This window comes from Macrobrachium nipponense, chromosome 35, assembly GCF_015104395.2.
Source record: "Macrobrachium nipponense isolate FS-2020 chromosome 35, ASM1510439v2, whole genome shotgun sequence".
Classification (NCBI taxonomy): domain Eukaryota; kingdom Metazoa; phylum Arthropoda; class Malacostraca; order Decapoda; family Palaemonidae; genus Macrobrachium; species Macrobrachium nipponense.
The window spans coordinates 5,479,905-5,504,891 of record NC_061096.1 but is presented as its reverse complement, the minus strand read 5'-3'; the positions used below and the strand labels follow the sequence as shown (position 1 = coordinate 5,504,891).

Genomic DNA, 24,987 nt, shown 5'->3' with positions numbered 1-24,987 from the left:
ATTATCGCAATAATCATGTTGCCTCGCTCTGCATTGTAACGCTCCCATTACAGGTGCAACTTGAGAGGAGAAGTCAATCTGTTTTGGTCCTAATAGACGTGACAGACGTTATTAGTTATACATACAGAAAGTTTACGACATTCTCTTTCAAGATCATTTCATTGGCTGAAAATACAGTATTATACGAAATTCCTTATTCGTTGGAATCTGAGCGACAGTACTCTAATTTTGATCACACCATACTTATTTCCTTCAGTGGCATTGTTCTCCACCCATGCTTTGTACTAGAAATCCTCACTTTTTTTTCATTCTCTTAGCAATTTCATTCCTTTCATCTGGGATTAGTGTGTAGCGGTTTAACTTGAACACAAAAAAAATCTATATGTAATCCTTGTTGCTAAATTTTTCAGAAAAAGTTTCAGGGTTCCCATTTCTCTCTCTCTCTCTCTCTCTCTCTCTCTCTCTCTCTCTCTCTCTCTCTCTACAAAAATCCCCTTAAACTTTCTGGCCATCGACCTGTACCACATTAGCCTAGCACGAACATGAAACAATTATAAATCTTGGGCAATTCATTCTGAAATAGTGTTACTGTCAATATAATCAGTTACCCTCATAATCATTATACATTACTATTGAAAAGAAGTCTCAATATCAAGACCCCGTTTTAAATTCTAGAGAAGACTGGTGGTTGCAATGGTTTCTCAGCCTTGTTCGAAGGTTCTGTGATGTCAGCCATGTTTCCGTTGTCATCTTCATTGTATATAGTATGGTTTTAGAAATAAAAGTATGCGTATCTAATCAATAGCACTGCCATGTAAGTGACCACATCGTGATAACATCTCCTATACCCATAGGTGAAGGTACGGCTCTAAAAATGCCGATCGTGATTAATTTTCCATGCAAAGAAGTAGCGACTGCTTTTTGAAATTGTGTAATCATCTCAGAAACATTACAAAGAACTTTATTCTTGGCAATTTGTTCTTAAGATTTTTAGAATTCAGAAATGAGACTCCATTTAATCGGGACCCTGGGGTTAACAACACTAAAGGAAGAGTATGAAAGGCATGTTATACAATCAAGCTGGCTGACGATTGAGACAAACATTCAGTGAATGAAGGAAGCAACAACAGCATGAGCAACTTTGATACTACATGCAACATACTTTATTTAGCGCTCCGAGATCGATCACGGAATTGTGGGGGGATGCGATTTAGGGCCATTTGCTGAAAATTCAGCTGGACCTCTTTTCACCCAAAACATTTAATGATGCTCAATAATTAGTCCTGTGCGGTACCTCGAAGGCAGAATGAAAAGGGAGTCCCAAAATCCTCTTTTAGAACGAGAAGGTATATGGTATATATCTTCTGAAGCACACCTTCTATGAGCGTAAGGCTATAGCTATATCCATATAATATATATATCCCGATATTATATAATATATATATATATATACATATATATATATATATATACATATTTATGTCGTATATATATACATACAAACATATATATAATATATATATATATATATATATATATATATATATATATATAGATATACACACATATATGAGGATATCACCTCCTGCTCAGTATTCAATAGTTCATACACACATTATAGTTAAAAACGGATTTTTTTATTTTATTATTATTATTTCTTTTTTTTTTTGCTAAATTTGGCTTTTACATTTTATTATACAGAATACATGATACACAATTACACGTTTCATACAGTATATACTTTGTAAGTAGCTCTGTTATTACATATTTGTTTTAAGCATATTTAAGTTATTTCATGACATTTACAGCAGTTGTAATCATAAAGGTAGAGTATTGCATTTTTGAGGAAACACACACTCTCTCTCTCTCTCTCTCTCTCTCTCTCTCTCTCTCTCTCTCTCTCTCTCCCTAATGCGAAGAATGGCTTTGAGTTTTGTTACCCTTATCATGGAATGAGCATGAAATAACCATTTTCTAAGACAACTAAAACGTTCTTGTATCTCTGTTACTGTCTGTATGTTCATATGAAAGTATACACACACACACATACATGAGTATCACTTATGCTTCTGCTTTCAATTAGTACATCAAATGTTATGGTGGAAACTAATAATTTTGAATCATTTCGCTGAAAATCGTCATTAACAATTACATATATCTAAATTATTTAGGTTTACAAAATATCCGCATCCGCCTCCGCATCCGCGAGGGTTTGGTCACCAAATATCCGCATCTGCAGCCGCATCCGCAAATCTAAAAGATTAAAATCCGCGTCCACATCCGCATCCGCAAATCCCATTTTCAGACATCCGATACATTTCTAATATTACAAACACAGATAAATAGACAGATAGATATGAGGTCTATATGTGTATGTGTGTATGTGCATGTGTGTCTGTGTATGTATGTATGTATCTGATGTAACACCAAGAGAAAATGTTTTTAATCCCTTTTTATTTGTATCAGCAGAAGACGATGTAAGCCAGAATAGTAAAAGATAAAACACTAATCTTAATGCACTTCTTTTGTTAATTAATTTACGAATGCCTCTAGTTTTAGTCCAACTCATTCTTAAAACATCAGTTTCGGTGAAAAAGCCTTAATTCACTGGCGCTAATATTACATCATTTATCATTCATATCCTTTGTTCTCGCTGCGTGAATGCTCGGAGACTCGGGAAGTGTTGCGCAAATTTCATTGGTCGTCCTTCGGACGTTCATGAAACTTTGAGGAGGAGGCTCCCTTGGTGTGTGTGAGGAGTGAGCGTAGAACACTGCACATGCATTTTGCAAAGGAGTGTTTGCTTGCCCGCGTAGGGTTCACGTGAGCAGCTAACATTTCACGTTAGGCGACCCGTTAATCATATTACTGTGCAATATGCAACAGCATTTTGAGGATGGTGACTGCAATGGCACTCTGACTAAAGCGACTCCAGTCAGCTGTGAAGAAAATATTGACGCGAAATGACATGATGAAAATTGTAATTCACAGGTTATCAGATAAATAGTGATTAGCACGCTGCTATGAAAATAGAGATTACCTGTACGTATCACGTGAGAGAAATCAAAACGGTTATTAAAAAAATAACAAATCAAGTTTGAGAAACTGGGCAGTTTTGCACATTGTTGTTTATAAAGCCCTTATTGTCACTGGCAATGCAATAAAAAACCAATGAGCACATACATTCTGGTTATTATGATAAAGGACGGTTTCTACAATATATTCGTTGTTCCAGATTAGGCCAATTCTGAGGTAACAAGCAGCCTGACCCGTTAACCTGGTTACATCTCAATGTCTACCGAACGAGAGACACCGTGACCTAGATACTGACAGCAGTATGGGAAAGGGATTAAGGGTGTCATTTCGATAATCTCTCTTCTCTCTCTCTCTCGTCCAATCTTCTTCTCTCTCTCTCTCTCTATATATATATATATTATATATATATATTATAATATATGTATATATATATTAATATGTTGTGGTGTGTGTGTGGTGTGTGGTGTGTGTGTGTATGCGTACACACACACATATATATATATTATATATATATAATATATATAGATATATATGTGTGGTTGTGTGTGTGTGTGTGTGTGTGTGTGTGTGTGTGTTTAAAAGGTCAGATATATATGTGAATGTGTGAACGAAGCATAAGCAGCAATCATGAGTCCCAATTTGGTAGTGTTGTAGTAAACATCTTCAAATAAATGTCTAGATAATCCTGCTAGCAAACAATCCAACGAACCGAAATTCAGACCCTAAACGAAATCATTTATTATGAGACACCCAAATAGAAGGAAAGAAAAGTTATAATAATTGCTTTCCGAAGCTTTGAAAATATCTCGAGCTAAGTTCCCCTACACTCCAGTCAAGTGATTATCATCTTTCCAGTACAGAGACAGGCAGACAGACAGACAGGAAGTGTAGAAAGCTTTGGCAAATATAGATAGTTGTTTAGTTTTGAGAATATCCAATGCACTCTTACGTTGTTTTGGCCTCAGCCCTCTTTTCTGAGTAAAATGCTGATTGGAGAGAGAGGGAGAGTTACCCCCTCGTCAGATGACAGCGTAGGGACTTTCAGTCAGAGGAATGCTGGTTAATTCTATAATGCTAATGTAAAACATCAATCAATTTTCGATGGGTGTTTGCAATGTAGACCTGAATTAGTATATTTATGGCTTGACGAAGGAATATAATTTCTAGTTCCATTGTATTCGAGTATTGTTGTTTTAGACAAATATAAGTTAAAGCATAACTTATAAAAATGAAAACAATGTCAACCAGAGACCAGTCATTCATTATCTTAACTCTAAGATTGAGTGGGAATATACCTGAAGACAGCAGCTTATTTTTCCGTTAAGACAAATCTAAGGAGAAACGGAATTAAGAACTCGCCAGAGCAATCAATGCGAACAGAATAGTGAATGAGCATTCTCTTTTCTTTTCTTCTTCTTCTTTTTAATCTGCTCTGCAGATGTCACGGCATTCATACAGCATTGACAAACAACTCAACACTTGTATTCATAAAAAATATTATTACGGTAATTCGAACCGGTGATGTTTTTATGGCACAGTAGTAAAAATAAATGCTATATGAAAAAAGCCCTAATCATAGAACTTCTCTAGAAGCAGTATGTGCACAGCGTTCTCTCTCTCTCTCTCTCTCTCTCTCTCTCTCTCTCTCTCTCTCTCTCAAACTGAGAGCATTTCAATGCTCGATCCACGTTTACAACAGATTTTCGTGACTTCTCGCCATGCCATGACGCAAATTCATATTCTGGAGCCCCCGATACACTGGCGCATTTCTCACACCTCCATATGTGACGAAGAGGTTACGTAGTATGCGTGAATAACGTTGTTCTTAAGTCACTTCATGGAAGTAAATCGTATCATTACTGATAAACACACAAAAGATGCATTAACGCTCCTCAAAAATAAACTTGAGCCATTTGCTGGCCACTTCCCCACAGAATTCAATAAAATAATGCAACTTATAGAGCTCTACGTCACTAATAACGTCGTTTCCTTTGGTGACACCTTTTGCCGTCAAAAATTCTGTTGCAGTATGGGGAACCCGCTTAGTCCTGTGTTAGCAAACTTATATATGGAGTATTTCGAAAACAGTAATTATAAACCCTATCAAACCTACACATATGGTTTGGCTTCGTTATTTAGAGCATAAAATTTAAGGTAGAATGGGAAAACAATAACCAAATGCCTTTTTAGATTCTTAATCACCAGGACTAATAACAACTACAAATTCACCGTATTTAGGAAAGCGACATTCTCAATTTCATACATACATTTTTACAGCTATCATGACATTTCAAATAAACTCGGCATAGCAAGTAACATATTTCTTAGAGCCTTCAGAATTTGCTCTCCATATTTTCTTAACAAAGAACTTGAAATAATCAGAAATCAACTTATCTTGTTAAAATATCCCAAGAAAATAATAGAAAAAACCATACAAATAGCAAAGAACATTTTTTCCAAACCCATAGAAAACAAAATCATAATCTCTCACATGGACAATTTACGAGAGATCACACAAACCTTATGCCAACCCAACCCTTTCATCTTCACTTATCCAAATACACTGAGGAAATCCTTAATTAACGTTCAGCAGAAACCAGTTTCTAAAGACATAAGGGTTTATGAAATCCCCTGTAGGGATTGTGATAAGTCATACTATGGTTCCACAGGTAAACCTCTCTCGGAAAGATTAACTCAAGGTAAATAATCAGTTAGATATGGACAACACAGTTCAGCAATTTTCAATCATACATATAACAGGAACCATACCATGGATCAGAACTCAACCGAATTTTTACAAGAGCAGCTGCCAATACAAATTTCAGATGGTAGAATCTTCACTGATGAAACAGGATAATAGGATCAACCTTTCCAATGGAGCCTGGGACTCTGACCATATAGAGTATATCTTCCTTATGGCAACGATGAAGCGGATTAAGACAATTCACAGAACCAACGTCGGCTTAGCATCACATAAGGGCATAACTCCCACTATATATTTTGCCAATGTAACTCCTTCTGTCACTTACTACTTGATAAGGATACGGGTGGAAGTTAGTCCGCCGAAATATAGTCCCTTAGCTTTAAACCAAAGTGTTTTTTAATGGGCCTTTTTTTACTTTACACACACACACACACACACACACACACACATATATATATATATATATATATATATCATAGTATATATATATATACATATATATATATAGCATCTCAGTAAAACAAATATGATAGGGGCTTCAGAAGGTGTCCATGATACAATGAGTAAAAGGGATCAAGTTTATTACCAACGAAACGTTTCGAACATGAAACCTCTGTGCATCATGTCTGTGAAAGAGCAAAGAGACACATAAATAACATTCAATGATAAAACAACAAAGGAACTCACAAATATTAAAATAGTCTTAAAAAAAGATAGGAACAAAGTAAAAACACAAACAACAGGTAAAGAGAGAGACCCAAACAAACCACCGTCAGTTGACGGTGACGACGTCAACTATGCCAGGTATAGAGTTGCTGAGGAGGTATTACTGTTGAGTGAAGGAACAAAGTTCTTAATGTATAATGACTCGAGTGTATCTTTTTTGACAATTCATATCCTGCTATTTGGTGCTCTCCTACAAAGTCTCATGTTGCCTCTTGTATCCATGTTTCTGTGATACCAATTATGTCTAATGCTTCATTTGCTATCAGCTTTGAAGTTTTAAATTTGTTCCTCTTAGATAGTGCTTCACTTGCTATCAGTGCTTTGAAAAGTATTTACTTTGTTCCTATTAGATAGTGCATTAAACTGCTCTACTCTGAGGGACCTTTCTATTTTCTCTTTTATTCTCGGTAGCTTTATTCATTTCCCTTATTTGCACTGTTTCCTACAGTGCTATTACTAACCAAATTCTGGGAGCTTTCTGATTTCTTCTGTTGAGTATCTAGTTCGCTGAGGTTTTAAGATGCATTTGTTAAGAAGGTTTCCCAGTAATTTTGTTCCTTTCAAATTCAAGTGAGTTCCATCTCTTTTGTATAGTTTTTTATTCTGTACAAATCTGTCCAAAAACGTTTAACAACTTAACACCTTTTTCTTTGCATATTTGCACCAGTCTATCAGTGATTCCAATTGCCTTGCTGAGGGATTAGTGGCTTATGCTGGTTCTAGGCAGAAGTGCTACCAGAATGCCATTATAGGTTTTCTCACAGATGTTTTCTACAACATCCCTCAGGTCAGCTACAAGACCTTCTGTCTGACTAGTTCTTCCATCTTTTAGAAATAAGTTGTTTCCTGCAATATGATTGCACTTTTTCTACTTTTCACTTTGATTTTCTTCACTGCCTCGGCTATCTGTTTTGCACTTGAGTAAGAATTAAATTTTCTTTTATTTCTATTTTTGGCCACAAATTTTACCCCTGATCTTTTACTAGCGAGTCTCCAATTAAAGTTGTTTTCTCTTCTGTTTCTGAGAGCACAGCATATCTATTTGATGTGTTTATTCCTTTTGAGGGGAAATTGTGTTTTCTGGCTCTATCACTCTTCTACCAACGGCTCTCTTGAATTCATTTTTATCCTTGTAAGCTTCTTTGTTTGTACCTTGTCTGGTGCATGTTTTTGTTTTATTTTTGGTACTGGTCTTAAGTAATTGTTTTCTAATCTCCTCTATATTCTCTCCGTTTTCTACAATATTGATGTTCAATTCCTGTTTCTCTCTCCGAAGGTGTAAACATTTCTCCTCTTAGGTCTCCAATTTCCTTTTCCATCCTGTCCTCTTTTCTCTTGCCTTGAGTGTATCCTTTGTCAGCTCCTTTATTTCCTTTGAAAGTTCTACTTCTCTCCTCAGATTAGCTATCTCCTGTTCTTGTTGATTGGAGAGACAGACGCTGAGACTGCCTAGCTTTGATGTGCATCCCTCTTTGTAATCTACGCACCACTTAGTAACATTGCATTTTGTACATTTGTGCTTTAATTTTAACTATTCTTTGGTCACTTCTGTTTGTTCTTTCTAATGTGACCAGTTGAATGATGAAAAAGGGGGCTGGTTGAGTATTCCCACGGTTGCTGCATCTGCTTCTCCATGGACAATTTTCCACAGTTCATCATCAGGATAGATTTTTTCCCTGCCACATAACTTATGGTTTCCCTCCTGTTAGACGATCCAAAACGTATCACAGCTCCCAACTAAGCGACACAATTTGCCAAAGCAAATGATTTTTCATCAGGAGTGAACAGCACCATCCCTTAAATTACTAAATACCCAACAGCCATGAACAGGCAGAATCTTATTACCTGACTGATTCTCCTCCACCCATGAAAATCCCCTAGGAATGGCCTCAATGGCCACACCAACAGACCCCACGGGTAGGAAGTTCCACAATCAATAGCACAGTAGCTCATCTGGGGTTTTTAGTTGGTTAGGACTCCAGCAAGGCATAAAAGCTCCGCACCCCAGAGCAGTTTAGCCCTCACTCACAGGGTAGTGGTTGCAGGGGTGTTCAAACACTACACGAAGGAGTGAGTTTAAAGGGTTGCTGTTACCCAAGGATTCCTCCAATCCTGGTCTTTGGAAACCTGCAAGGATCTTCCTTGCGTTATTTAAAAAGGTTCCAAAGCTTCTGTTCTGACGCATGAGGTGGCTGTCAGGTCCTTTTAAGATGAATACATCTGTGAGAGAGTAGGATGGCAAGGTGGTAGAACAGATGTAAAGTAGAAGGTTTAAAAGAGGTTGCAGCTTGGCACTGATGGGACACTGTAAAAACCCCTAAGTACTGCAGGCACTACTCCCCCTGCAGAGCAACTATCTTAACAGGAAAAGGAGATAGAGCCACAGAGGGAGACAGAGAGCGAGAGTGTAAAGGGGGTGTTAGCGAGAGAGAGAGAGAGAGTTTATCAGATGTCATTCTAGAGTTTTTATGGGCAGCTCCGAGTTAGTCAGCAAGTGCATATATTTATATATATATATATATATATATATATATATTCATATATATATATAATATATATATATATATATATAGATATATATAATATATATTATATCATATATACATATATATATTAATACTATATATATTATATATATATTTACATATTTATTTATCTATTTCTCATTACACTTTTAGCCATAAACCGTTTTCCTTGGCCTCAGCCACATGCATTTTACCAAATAGAAACTACAGCTGGGTGTGGAGCTGGTGGTTGGTAAATCATAAATTGATTCACCGACCTAGTCGCAACAGCACTTCCTTATATATATATATATATATATATATATATATAATATATATATATATATATATATATATATATATATATATATATATATATATATATATATATATATATATATATATATAATGTTGCACGAATGAACGCTGCTTGAGGATATCATAAAATCCACGTAAGAAGGTGAATGAAAGCCGTGAATTTGAAAAAAGTACTGTCGTATTTTATTCTACATTTTCAAGTTTGCAATGTGTGAACTTGAAAATTTAAAATAAACTACAAAAGTCCTTATTATAAGTACCTGTTTTCATTCACTTTCTTACGTGGATTATATGATATATATATATATATATATATATATATATATATATATATATATATATATATATATATATATATATATATATATATATATATATATATATATATAAATATATATACATATATATATATATTATATATATATATATTATATACATATAAAAATATATATACATATATATATATATATATATATATATATATATATATATATATATATATATATTTATATATATGTATGTGTGTATATGTGTAAGTATAATATTCTCACTACCCTCTTAACTCTTCGATTTCTTCACATTTGTTGTATACGCTTGTCACCACAAATCCTAAGATATAAAAAAATTCTGACGTCCATGGCCCGATTCGAACCCGCACATCATAAAGAGGTATCGTTATCCACCTGACCATTATCTGTTGCATTTAGAAACATTTACTAGAGCTGGAACTGACCACCCTCACCATCACATCCACTTATGTCAGAAATTCTTCATTTGGTTTTCATTTGGATCTTTGACTTTGTGGTGACATTTATATTCAAAAGTGTTTAAAATAAGCAAAGAGTTGGGAAGGCATTGTGGTTATAATACTTACATAAGTAGCTGATCAAAAAGTCACCAGCAGACTCAAGTGAGTGTGTGTATGTCTATGTGAATGTATGCATGTGCGTGCAAATTACCACATAAAGTTATTTGAATTTTTCCACTTATTACTATCACTTTATAGGAGGTCATTTCGTAAGCAAAGAATGGACGTTGCAAATAACGGCTGGTCTTCCGTGGTGTTCATTACGGAACCTGAAGGAAGCTATGCTTGAATCGATGGAAGGACGAGGGGGAAGTTACTCCAGTAATTCTAGAGCAAAGTCGTAACAAGAGCCTCGAATAAAGTGCTTGTCACGTTATTCCTCCACAAATAGGAAAAGATTGTAAAATTTATTATTATTATTATTATTATTATTATTATTATTATTATTATTATTATTATTATTATTAAGAAAACGCCATAATTTGTCTAAATTGTTAAAAATCCTTATTCAAGTGCAGATTTATATGTTCCAAAGATCCAGAGCATATTGATGTGGACTGAGCAGACCAATCCTCTACTGTATAGAACAAGACAGAGGGAGAGCATTTGAGTGCGAATAGACATATAAAAAGAGCAACTTTCAAATGTAAACTAAGTTTGCAGTCATAGAAATGACAAGAATAGAATAGTATAAAGACGCCCCTTTGGTATTCCGGTCTAACGTTGCACACTTAACCTGTTTCTTTGAAGTGGGTCGATGTTAATGAAGGGCGATTATGCCAGTCTCTGGGGAGATTTAAAGAACGGAGGCTTTCCATGTGGTGGAAGTCGTTCTCTCTCTCTTACCTTACTGTGCAGTGTCGCCTTACTCTAAAGGCAACATACGATCCGTGGAACAGGAACCATAACGCATTTTTTTTTTCGTTATTTGTTTTATTATTTACTGTTGATGCACAGGACTTCCTGGAATGACATCGCAAATACTTACTGGCCATATTGGTTTAGGGGAAGCTTTTATCTATTATATACTCATTTATCTATATATTTACCGTAGAGCAAAGAAATCATTCTCTTGTGCATTATTTATGTAACTTGTCCTATTTTCGGACCTAAAAAAAAAAAGCCTTTGAATAATGACATAACTGCCCCGTTACCCACAAGGATAATTATTACTGACTATCAACCAAGATTTGTAATAAGGTCACCTGAATAATAGAGGATTCACATATGCCTTGAATTCCATTATTATTATTATTATTGATTATTATTATTATTATATGATTCATAGCTTTTGTAATTTTGTATTATATACCTAAAGCTAACTTTCTATTTCTTAAAGTGTATATTTATACTTCAGCTTATTCTGGTAATAAATCTTCATAAGTATTAATCTTAAATGCTGACGCTGATATTTCTAAGTATTATTTATGTTCATGTTTTACGTTTATTTAGGTCATGTACTATATATATATATATATATATATATATATATATATATATATATATATATATATATATATATAATGAATCACTAATTAAGAAACAACCACTATATACCAAAAGCTATGCCTACGTTCTTTGATTGTGACAGTGGCCGAATCAACAACATATATGCATATATATATATATATATATATATATATATATATTATATATATATATATATATATTATATATATATATAATATATGAGACACAACTGTTTTCTACGCAATCTTTATTAGGTTTTAACAAGAAATATTTCATAGCTTGAATATTTATGTATATCTATATATATATATATAATAATATATATATGTATATATATATAGGATATATATATATATATATATAATGTGTGTGTGTGTGTGTGTGTGTTGTGTGCATAAGTGTATATATATATATATATATATATAACATATATATATATATTAATAGATATATTTATAGAGAATAAAGAGAATTGGTGACGAAATTATCGTATACAATTTTGTATATTACTTGTATAGATAGGTTAATTCCATCTACTTTAAGGTCGATTAGCATGAATACAACTCTGCTCTCAGGAAAATAAAGCATGGCGAATGAATTTTTAACTCGTGTTGAATCACTGCGGTTTTTTTTTTTTTTTTTTACCCAGTGACCTTATTACCAACTTTACAAAAACCAACATGGAAGATCAATTAACTCCGACATAATATAAAATTGCAAACAACTGAAGTCATCTAAAAACTACAAACTGCAATGGATTACCGCCAAAGCCCAGAATTGCGTGCTGCCAGTATGAGTCTTTGTTCATTGGCGATCTGGCCAGAAAGCAGCGCTGATATCGTTATTTTCACTGGAATTTTGTATCATGTGAACACTATCTACATTTTTCAGCCGTCTATTATTCTCCCGATAATCTCTTAAGTTTATGATTACATGCATTTGCTATGAACATTGCTGTATATAAATCTCATAGTCCAATCAGTTATATTTCATAATTGTGGACTTTTAAAACAACCAACAGCATACCTGTTACAAAGGAAAGAATAATGGAAAATGTGGGAAAACATAAAATAGTGAAATTTGTATTTGTCACAGCTACAGATGGCGGCAGAAAAGTTTTCTCTGTGATTTTATTTTGGTCACGGAATCCTGGCGGCGTTATGTACTTCCTGAATTGCTCCGATGACTTTCAAAAGGAAGAGGTGGAAATATCCTTGAATCTTTTGAGATGGAATGAATACAGTCATCTGAACTAGGAGAACTTTCTCTCTCTCTCTCTCTCTCTCTCTCTCTCTCTCTCTCTCTCTCTCTCTCTCTCTCTCTCTCTCTCTCTCTCTCTCTGTTAACCATCTAGATGAAGAGTCACGTTGGAAAACATGCGGAATCTCATTTTATTATAATAACAAATATACAGAGCATACTCGTAGAGCTGCAGACCTTTTAACCATATGAGTAAAAAGTCCGACATAGTGTTCTGTTTGCTACATAAACCTAGATGTCCTGGTAGAATTTGCAGCCGAATAAGTGACGATTCAAAAGGATTTTCCTCACTGTATTGATCTCGGTGGTCTTGAATTCTCATGAGTTCTGAGGCAACATTTACACTAAATTTTAACTTCTACTTGCAAGGCAGGGAACATCTCATCTATATTATCTATATTATCGTTAAATCCAGGAGGCAATTTTTGGCAAGTATCCGTGCAACGAAAACAGATGACTGTGCAATCATTAATCAAATAAGGCAGGATAGAATGAGATACGAGGCGACAATTGCTCTGCAACTATATCTTTAATGAAACCGTAACGCTCGAGCAAATAATTCAGTAAGCTCATCTGGCCTCATTGTATTTCGCAGTCAATCACGACAGGTACTTAAGCTCTGTAAAATGTCAATAAGCGTTGATTTTTGTGATAAGGTTGCTAGCCCTATGTATAAGTCCAACTTATGGTCGGGAACCCGTCGTACTGAACAGATACAATTTTGTATATTTTACTGATCAAGTTCAGCGATGTGGCAAAAATATGAAATAATGAGAACATTTAACAATAACATGAATAAGATAACGTCGAATTAAACATAGCATAACAGTAGGTGACTGAGGAATACTGTTAAGAATTGAATTCTACAGTAGATTAACATGCAGCTAATAGCAATATATTAACTAATCAACATGCAGCTAATGGCAATATATTAATTAACTTCATATCATCGACCTTCTTAACTTTATTTCTGGATGAAAATTTGGCTACAGTCCTTCACGCTAGGAATGTATAGGGCAGCTAAACTATACACAGACCCTTAAATCATAAAGCAATACAAGGATATTTGCTTTCCTTTCGTGGGAATACTGCTGTTTTCTCCGTGTTACTTCGTGTTTGGGTCTACCGGAGATCAAGATGATTTCCATTGATAGTAAACGTTGAACAGAACTTCCACTTCTTGCCTTATAAGAAAGGTCCCATGAAGATGGAGTGGGTTTTGTTGGTTACTTAATTATTAGGAAAGGTTATTATTTTGAATCGACGAGGAATAACCCGTTTAACAAACGAAAACAACGCTGCTTTGATGGCAACCGACTGGTTATCTGTGATTACGAACGCATCCTGACATTGACAGCTCTGCGACGAAGAGACGTGCTAACTTTAAAACATTTATTAATAAATCGTGGGTAAAGGGTTTCCTCCTTTTCAACGCTTTCTGAAACAGGTTTTTCCAAATTCAGGAAGGGCTACTCAACTCAGCGAAGTCAGAAGTCCAGAAACACCAGAATATCTTCTCGTGTCGGTCAACGACAGATCATTTCGAGCCATTGTTCCAGCGGATAGCTGCTCGACGAACCAACAGAGTAAACGTATCAGCGACATTGAACCATCGTCTCCAATCTGTTAGCCTTCGGCCAACATCACAAGTGTCTGTATATCTGACATTATCTTTGATAATCTCTCGTAACTCGATCTCGTTGTTCGACCAAAGCAGTAGATTTCCCTGGACCTACCAGGCTTCAAACTATTTTACTCAATCTGCTGTAGCAGCGACCCAGCACAATTGGAAAGATAAGGATAAAACTTTGTCACATCAACAGATATTTTTGTTACACTGGCAGTTATAATCCCTCTTCTTTATTTTCACGTTGTGAGGAAATCGCAGCACATTCTGAAATATGTTAGTGAGCAATTTTGTATGAATATCTGCAAGGTTTTCTGTTCGATACAGAACTATTCAATTGTTATAACAGACGCGGGAAATGGGGCTATTAATATTATGAAATATTCACTCAACACAAGCAAGTGTAAAATATAATAAGATAATAAAGAAATAGATTATGTAATTTTTCATTAGGTTCAGAGTCAGATTAATTTTCCATTTACATTTTGCCTGACGTATCCCATTGTTATCATATGAAGTCGGCAAAAGCCAATGCTTGCAGCAACTGCGTGTGACCTTATTATTTTTCCCGCATCTAAGCCTTTGATTTTCTTTTTAGGCATTATTTTTCTTCTACAAATATACTATGTTTTAAAAGTTAAAACTAGCAAAATGGCAGACCTGAAAATGGAATGGCTCAGAGGACTTGTACCGTATTTCAGCCAATCTGCAAATTGTGGACTTATCAACTTATTGACCGACTAATATCATCCATATGCTCATGTTTATATGGCATTAAAATGCACCAAATCATGCTCATTTCTGCATAAGCTCGCCTCGCTCGCCAATATTAACCGTATAATTTTCAAAGTCCCCCCAACTTTTAGAGACCAGATGCCACCCCTTGATAACCGTATCTTTAATGATTTCTGTGAGGAATAAAATGAATGTTTGCTGTTAATGTGTACTGTTTAAAATTGGTTTAAATTACGCATTTATTGGGTTAATTAAATACTGTGGAGTTTCAAATACTTTCGCTAGAGAGAACCAGATATTGTAAGTTAGCTTGGTTGATTACAACTTTGCAACCTCATACAATCCTGACTTATTGGTTAACTCGACGTTGCGTATAGAGGTTGTCTTGGGCATTACCCCCAAGAACTTAAGTCATGAGTGAACTACACCTTCCCCACTCTCGTTTTCATCGTACACGTCAGGCTTCACAATTCACCGGAAGCTGCAGGAAGGTGATCACAGATTCATGAGTCGGCTGCTTTAACCATTCCTCCATATCGTTCAGTCCCTACATGGAATTCTGTCCCTTCTCACTTTTCTCCTGAATGATCCAATCTACAATTTTCTCATTTCTCAGTGAGAGGAGAAGTCTGTAGACTCACTTTTCATTAAGAATGGGCCAGAAACTGAAACGCGCGAGGCTGCCTGAAATCAACCCAGGCCCCACGTAAAGTGTATTATCTGACTACCACACCCATGAAATAATGGCGTCCCCTGGAAAGACGCAGGTATATCCCTGACGGGTATGTTTGACCGATCTCTATTATCAGAGACGAATAAATCAGTTATAGTCGAGTTGACATAAATAGAAAATTCGTCACCGCTCAGGAACGCCTGCGCAAAACATCAGTATCTCACCAACTGAACAAGGAAAGAGAGATTTGAATGATGTTATTCAAGCTCAACTCGAAAATATACACTTATTAAAGTCGATCATGATAAAGACAGTTCTGTACAGTATACCCTGGATATATTTTCATTAACTTTTTTTTTTACTTGTGTCATATCAACGGTAATATGGAATGCAGGAATCTTCTATATGTGCATAAGATTATGATTGATTTAACACAGACCTCATTTGTAGGGGTGAAGATTTTCCATCACTGTATTTGCTTGCTGCTATCTGGACGTCCCTCTGACCCGCAGTACTTTTAACGTATGTCGAGAGTGAAGAAATAATTAATTTTCTGATAAAAAAAAAGTTACAGGCAGTTCGCTATTGGAAATGGAAACGTTTATCCTCACGAAAAAATGGCAGCGTCCACAGGAGCGCTAAGAATTCTGGAAATGACGACGACTTTTGGACCTCTTCCATTATGCTGCTCCCTTCCACCAGCAGTTAAATAAGTATTCCTCACACTAGCATCAATTACCAACTGTGGGCTTAATGGTCACCATAAAATTCAGAATATGGTGAAAATGAATAAGAGTTCAGTGAAATAGGAGATATTTGACCAGTTAGAAAAGTGGTCTGTATATAACGACGGTTAGGAAAATAATTTTGCGGAGACGAGGTGGTAAACAGAAATGCCTTCCTTAACTATGAAAAATGCCAAGCGGAAAATCAACATCTTACAAAGAAACCTAGCTTCATTTTGGTGCAAAATGAACACTTTAGAAAAAACGCTGATTCATATCATGAGACAGGTTTTCAGCTGAACCCCTAGAATTCTGAACTCATGGTTCATATCTAAGGACAACCTGTTCCTGCAAGCTCCTAGATATAGGCCGGCCATTTCCACAACACACAAATGTGCTAATGGCATTTCACAGGTTAAAGGGAGTTAAATGTTTCAATAATCAAAGTTCTTGTTGTTGAAGTTAAGGCAATAATTGATACTTATTGCCTAACTGATTATATAAGTCCTCAGCATTTGTGAAAATTTTATATATATATATATATATATATATATTATATATATATATATATATTTATTTATAAATATTTAATCTCTCTCTCTCTCTCTCTCTCTCTCTCTCTTCTCCTCTCTCTTTCTCTCTCTCTCTCTATATATATATATATATACTATATATATATATATATATGTGTGTGGTGTGTGTCGTGTGTGTGTGTGTGTGTGTGTGCGTATTATATATAAATATATATATATAGATATATATATATATATATATATGTATGTTTGCTTGATGTATGTATGATTGTATGTATATATGTGCATGAATATATATCTTTTTATATATAAATTTATTTATACATATGTGTCTATGTATGAAAAATGTACGAATCATTCTCTACGAATTCATTTCATATACTTTTTTTTGAGGTGGGGGGGAAATGTGCAAGGAAAATGAAGCTTGAAAACACAGCTATAAATTGATAAATTAAGGACGGCCATTTTGGAATATTCTTCAGTAGTGTATTTCATGCAAACGCTGCCTCAACTATGAAAATGTATAAAATATGCGTAATGCCTCATCAAGCAGTCAAGATTGGGTGTACAAAATATTTGAAGGATTTGCTGTGCTTAATACAGCCAACGGATAGCCAATATGATTAGCCCCAGGTGGATTCAAGTTGTTTTAGTCAAGTCTCTGTACCACTGCGATAGACAAATGAATTTGTGGGTCTCCCGGAACGCCTTCGGTGGGTTGGGAACGGAGGAAAACGGAGAAAGTGTAAACTAGTATAAAACGTATTTATTTGTTAATGGGTTACGGTGGAAGGATGTATCATGAATTTCGAAGTGATTCATCCTTGAATGTATATAATCTCCATTAAAGCCAAAACTCATAAACACGTGCTGTGTGTGTGTGTGTGTATGTGTTCTATGTACTGCTTTTTCTGTGATGTAGAGTTCGAAAGGAATCACCCATTAGAGTACTCAACATCTTTGTGACAAACATTAATACATCTGAAGAAGACACAGATACGTATTATGTAACTTTACTTCTGCGTCTGTCTGTTTCGGTCAAAACTTGTCACTCAATTTTCGATCTGTTCCCTTCGTCTGATGGACTTGAAATTTTCCATGGTTACTCAGTCCCAATGACAATACAGCCTTACATGATAAGCAGGTCAGTGACCTCTCCTAGTATCTCAGGATTTGTATGAAAATATCCGGATTTTTCATGCCTTTCTTGACGCGGTAGATTAAGTAAATGATTCTACGGATTTTTCAACTTTCTTTGGCTCAACAGGATATCACGTTCAATTTTTTGTTTTAGTTACAATCATAAATCGGTCACAATTTCTGTCAAAACTAAAATGTATCAAGTAATAATAATGTTTTAAACACGCGTTTAGTAAAATACACTAAAAAGTAAAAAATATTTTTTTGAGACTTACCAGGATTTTCTTACAAAATTAAAGCGTGGTCTCCAAACATGGACGGAAATACTTCAAGAAATAGAAAATATATATTTCTTTTCTTGTAGCATTTTCTTCCGCGCTTTTATTTTTGTAGATATGATGAATTTTAAGAAAATCTTGGTGTATCTCAAAAAATCTTTATGCTTTTTAGTGCATTTCAATAAAAGCGTGTTTAAATTTTTTTTTTTTTTATTTACCTCCTGAGTCTCATGACGGTACCTGGTCGCCTCGGAGGACCCCTGATTCCTCCAAATTATAGCTCCAGGGCCTATTATTAAATACTTAAATATTACATAAAGGTTTACATTTATAATGCTCACTTTGACTACGTATGTATGATGATAAATAAAATAATTATTAAATGCTGAAAGTTGTCTTACTATTCTACAATTACTTGTAGCTGAATTATTTAATTCTTATTAGCCAGAATTATACCTGATAACCCTGATAACCTTTAACTACTGCCATTATTTTCAGGCAAGTTATAAGCAAATAGTGTGTACCGGGATCAGTAGCTTTTCACTGAGGTCGGTTTCCGATAAAAACTAAACCTATCAAGTATAGTTTGAACTGTTGAAAAGAACCCCGTTAACCTCATCTTGAAATAACTAATTAATAGTAAAATCAATCTTTCATGAAAAATCCAATTGAGGATATCAAGCCTAACTGAGAAAATTAGCATACTACCCATCTTGACGCATCGAGGGTTACTGGACTCCGAAAGTAGAGGTAAGAATAGAATAATTATTTATGAAGTTCAATGGTCGATGAACTGAAGTCACTGAACCGACCAATCTTGGAAATACTAACTTCAAAACATTTATCATGAAAGGCTGACAGACAGACAGGAGTGGAGCAAGAATTTGTCAGATTTGGGGAGGACAAATAATTATCTCCAAAGATCTTATCTCCATTTATTTTCATAATTATTTTCAAAGCTTTGTTGGTGTTTTTTAATCAAAGAAAATTTGCTGTGAACTCTGTATATTGCATGTTGCAAAGTCCAAGTTGCCCTTTTAAAAGAACTACGCAATAATTTCTCTTTCTCACACCGGTTACGTCCATGCAACATTCTTTTGGACGAGAAAAGACAAAGCCATGTCTTTGTATTGATGATATTATGTGGAGAAAAGAACTGACCACATCGAAACTTATGGGATTAATATTTCTCTTAACAGCGCTGCGGAATTTGCTCTGGAAGTGGAACTGAGCGATGAATAGATAGAGCAAGGTGTTCCAACATTATCTTATAGTTGTGCGTCATAAGAAAGACAATTTCACATCGTGAGGCCATTGTAGCTTCAGTTCACTTTTTGCCAAGTTAACAGCTCTCCCACCCCGATGTCCCAGCTGCACTTTGTCTGAAAATTAGCTCTTTAAACCTCTACTTTTATTCGTTTTGTCTACTCTCAAATAATGTAAGAGGAAACTCTCGTACTCAGAAGCTATGTATATATATATATATATATATATATCTTAATTTTAAATATATATATATCATATATATATATATATATAATATTCGATATATATATATATTATATATATATATAATATGTATATATATATATAATATATATATCTTATATATATTATAGATATTATATATATATATACATATATATATATTGTATTTTATATTGTATATATACTATTATATTATTTTTTTTTATCTATTATATATTATATATTTTTTTTATTTATTTATAAATGATATATTATATATCATTGTTGCAATTTCACCATTTGTTTTTTTTTATTCCGTGGAACCACGATTCATTTTCCTCTCCTCAGTTAACATTTTCCACGTCGACGTAGGAAAGTCGCAAGAACAGGATGAAAAGGTGAAATAAGAAGATAACATTCTGAGATGTGTAAATGCAGTTGTATGTAGTCCACTCTAAATATCTTTTGTAAAACAGAAATATTATCATAGCAACTACTATAATCAATTATAATATTACTCATAATTTAAAAGATCTCATCTCAAGCAACACAACTCTCAGTTTTTTGTCGGAAACCCGGCAACTTCCATCGAAAAGCGCTTCACCCGAAGCGTCCAGAATTCGTTGCAACCTACCCCGGACCCTTTCCCAATCAGGTTCAGATTCCCAATAGTCGACAAACCACCAAGTACATAACCCACTGCTTAAGTTAACATAGGCCCAGTGGGATTTAACAGGACATCTCCATAGCTTTCTGGTCCGTTTAGGGAATCATACCCTAGACTACATTGAAACCATGTGGATATATATATATATATATTATATATATAGATATATATATATATATTATATATATACAATATATAAATATATATAATATGTATATATATATATATATATATTATATATATATGTATATATATGATATATATATATATATATATATATTATATATTATATATATATATGACATATACATATATATATATATAGGTATGTATATATATATATATACATATATATTTATATATATATAAATTAATATATAATAATAATATATTCATGTATGTATGCATGTATAGTCTATGGTATACATACATATATATATATATACAGACACGCACACACACACACACACACACACACATATATATATATATATATATATATATATATATATATATATATCTTTTATCACAGGATGACATCTAGATAGAAAAAATATAATCAAAGAATGTTAGCCATGACTAAAGGTGAAACATTTTTGAGTCTTTTGCCTTTATACCCGGGCATTTTCAATGAAAAAAAGTTAACTTGAAAATGCTTAAAGTAAAGGCGAAACGTCGTTGTACTGTTTTCAGTCAATTTCATTTTGGCCATATATATATATTATATATATAATATATATATATATATATATATTATATATATACCCATAAAAACACAAGTGTTATGTGAGTACCATCTTTACATGCTAGTACACACTCACTCTCTCTCCACATACGCCATTATCTATCTATCTATCTATCTATCTATCTATCTATATATATATATATATATATATATATATATATATATATGTGTGTGTGTGTGTGTGTGTGTGTGTGTAAGTGGTGTGTGTGTGTGTGTGTATACACACATAATATTTATATAGATATATAGATAATAGCATATGTGGGGAGAAAGTGAGTGAGTGTGTGTCTAGCTTGTAAAGATGGTAATCACATAACACGTGTTTTTTATGGGTATTTCTAGTTCCCCTCAGATACCCGATACAGAATTCTTCAAATTTCCTGATTTAGTCTGCAAGACAGACGGGCCCAATTTTTTTTGGAACACTAAGCAAAATATTATCTTATATTACAAAGGTAGTCTGGTTTGCTAAAATATCTTCAAGGTTATTTTTCAGCTATACTGTAGAGAGGCTAAAAATTCATGTTTGTTAAAACATGGCTGCATTTATCATATTAATTTACGCTGTATACCTTCCTTACCTTCGTAAACATCTTAAGATTTAATGTAAGTATAGTCTCAATGTGCTACGGGAAATAAAACCGTTCTTACCGTCTGTGGCGAGCCTATCAGGCGTTGAAATAACGTGCACTTTGGCCATGGCGTTGGAAGGCACTAATGTCAACTGAGTAGGACTTTGGGAAAACTCCCGATACGAAAGCTGTAACGGGCGAGAAAATCCTTCGAAATATGAAAACGTTTAAACTTTCCTTGTTGAATCAGACACTGTCAACGATGATCTTTTCGGAACAGGAGACTTTAACATACTGCCACGCGGATCCAGATACGCGCTGTCTAGGACTGCGAGTTTATCGGCTCCTGTCATGCGCGCGCGCTAAAGAAGGTTCACTACGTCCAGCGAGGTATGTAAATTACTGATGGTTATCTGGTCCCGAAAGACCAGGTGAAGTGACTTCACGCAGGCGGTAATGTTTAGGATATTTCAGCATTTTTTTCAAGGGGACATGGAGGAGATTCTTTGATCCAAAAATTATTTGAAGTGAAACTTTTTACGTTCGATCAGCAGAGTAATGATATCGACTCTCTCTCTCTCTCTCTCTCTCTCTCTCTCTCTCTCTCTCTCTCTCTCTCTCTCTCTCTCTCTCTCTCTCAAGATAGCTGTAGTTAATATAAGCGCACCATTAAATAAGCTAACTAAAAATCTACAGGCTCGCAGAGAAAAACTTTTTACCTCGTACACGATGGCTGAAATATTCCATCCAGTCCCGTCACATCCTCATCTGCTCTCTCTCTCTCTCTCTCTCTCTCTCTCTCTCTCTCTCTCTCTCTCTCTCTCTCTCTCTCTTTCTTTTAAGGATATATATCGGTACTATAATCCAACTACTAAAAGTTCGTATGAAAAATTCGAAGGCTTTCAGAGAAAAAATCTGACTCACCTCTCTCTCTCTCTCTCTCTCTCTCTCTCTCTCTCTCTCTCTCTCTCCTTGCAGTATTAAAGTCCTTAACAAATATCTATGGTTCTTAAAACAAATCCTCAGACCAAGAGAGCATTAACAGTTTAACTTCTCTCTCTCTCTCTCTCTCTCTCTCTCTCTCTCTCTCTCTCTCTCTAAAATCAGGTATTTTTACATTTAGTTTGCTAAACTAACTATAATTGTGTAATCAATCTTCTACCTTAGCAGCAGCCATCACATGCAGTGTTGGCCATTCCCTGCATTCGTGTGACCTTGAAGACAGCAGCAACCCACAAGGAACAGCTTAGGGGGCTAAAGGTGGGGAAAGAGCATAATTTTTCACAACGGCTACTTGACGACACGATACATGAATAAAGCTGTATTTGCTCCGATTAAAAATTTCCCCTTTCTTTCTTTTTCACCAAGGATATGAGGTACAGTTTTATATATACATATATGCACACACATATATACGTAGATATACACACACATATATGTTCGTTATATATATATATATATATTATATATATATATATATATATATATATATATAATATACATATATGTGTGTGTGTGAGTCTTACGCAAGGTTAGGTTCCAGACCCCATTGCGCAAGTAAAATTTTCGCGTAAGTTTGACATGGTACCTAAACATGCTAATAAATGCTTACTTCTAGGGTTTGAACACTAAATATGACCCTAATCATGCTCCCCAATTATTATGCTAACTTTTAAATGGAATTAAAGTTACTGTAATTTCTTTTAAAAGTTAGCTTAATCATTACCCTTCAAAAAAGAAATAAATGGTTGGTAAAAATATTAGAGTGTGTGTGAAGATTACATGTACTATTTCACTCTTATTTCACCTATCCGACCGATCTATTTTTAGAAGTCTTTTCAACCTCGTTTTTAAGAACTTTATTCTGTCTCTTTGTCTTTGTTCTTTAATTCCTTTTCATGAACAAACAGTGCTATTTACTTGGACTAATACAACCCTTAGTTATGTGGTTATGTTTTAGAACAGCGCATTTACAGTTCTAGGTGGTGAAGGTAAAATTATATCAATTCATTACTATCTACCACTAACTACAAACAAGAGAGAGAGAGAGAGAGAGAGGAGAAGAGAGAGAGAGAGAGCGTTGTCCTTACTTAAAAAAGGGAATTTATTTATGAATAATTACAGAGAGAGAGAGAGAGAGAGAGAGAGAGAGAGAGAGAGAGAGAGAATTACAAGAATCCACTGACCTGCTAATATCAACACTCCCCCACCCGTCACATTAAATTGACATATTTGACATCTCTGGCTTGGAGTAAGTTAAACAAAAGATGAAGGAAAGATATTTTCACGCGAATTTTGTAATTACAGTTATATTATTATTATTATTATTATTATTATTATTATTATTATTATTATTATTATTATTATTATTGCCGCTCGAATTTTGATTGGCTGGAGGTACTGCTCTCCTCCGTGACATCACTGTGTCCTGAATTTTCATGGCTTGCAGGGCTGCTTGTCTCATCTGGTATTCCTGCATTGATGTTGTTACTATTATTATTTAATCTTATTATGTAACATAAAAATTCTCTCATCTCAGTAAGAGAGCGAGAGAAGAGTTGGCCTCACTTAAGTGAGTGAAATTATTTATGAATTATTACGAGAGAGAGAGAGAGAGAGAGAGAGAGAGAGGAGAGAGAGAATTCTTTGACCTGCCAATGCAACACTCCCCCACCTGTCACATGAAATTGACTTTATTTGACAGCTCTGGCTTGAGATTCTTTCAAGTTTAACAAAAGATGAAGGAAAGAATATTTTGTTTCTCTGAAATACTATCACATACGAATTTTGTAATTACAGTTATGTTATTATTATTAACAGGTACTGTTAAAAGACATTGCTGTATCAGCCGAGTTGATTTTGTAGAGAGTTTTCTCTATCTTCCTTATGATAGCTTTCTCTTGGGTACTACAGTTAGCAAGTAGTGTTCCAATTCCAGGCATAATAGGGGTAGTGAAATATGGAGAGTAATGCGCATACAGTTTACCTGTAAAACTAAA

At 34.5% G+C, this 24,987-nt stretch overlaps 1 protein-coding gene across 1 annotated transcript in view; it reads right to left on the bottom strand.

Annotated features, from left to right (window-relative positions):
• The window catches only part of LOC135208404 (uncharacterized), a 113,529-nt gene extending 91,266 nt beyond the window's left edge, over nt 1-22,263 (bottom strand). Inside the window, exon 1 of the mRNA XM_064240538.1 lies at nt 22,068-22,263. Within this exon, the coding sequence (XP_064096608.1) occupies nt 22,068-22,116 (49 nt within the window). The 5' untranslated portion in view covers nt 22,117-22,263. The remainder of the gene's footprint in view (nt 1-22,067) is intronic.
• Between the last annotated feature and the right edge of the window lie 2,724 nt (nt 22,264-24,987).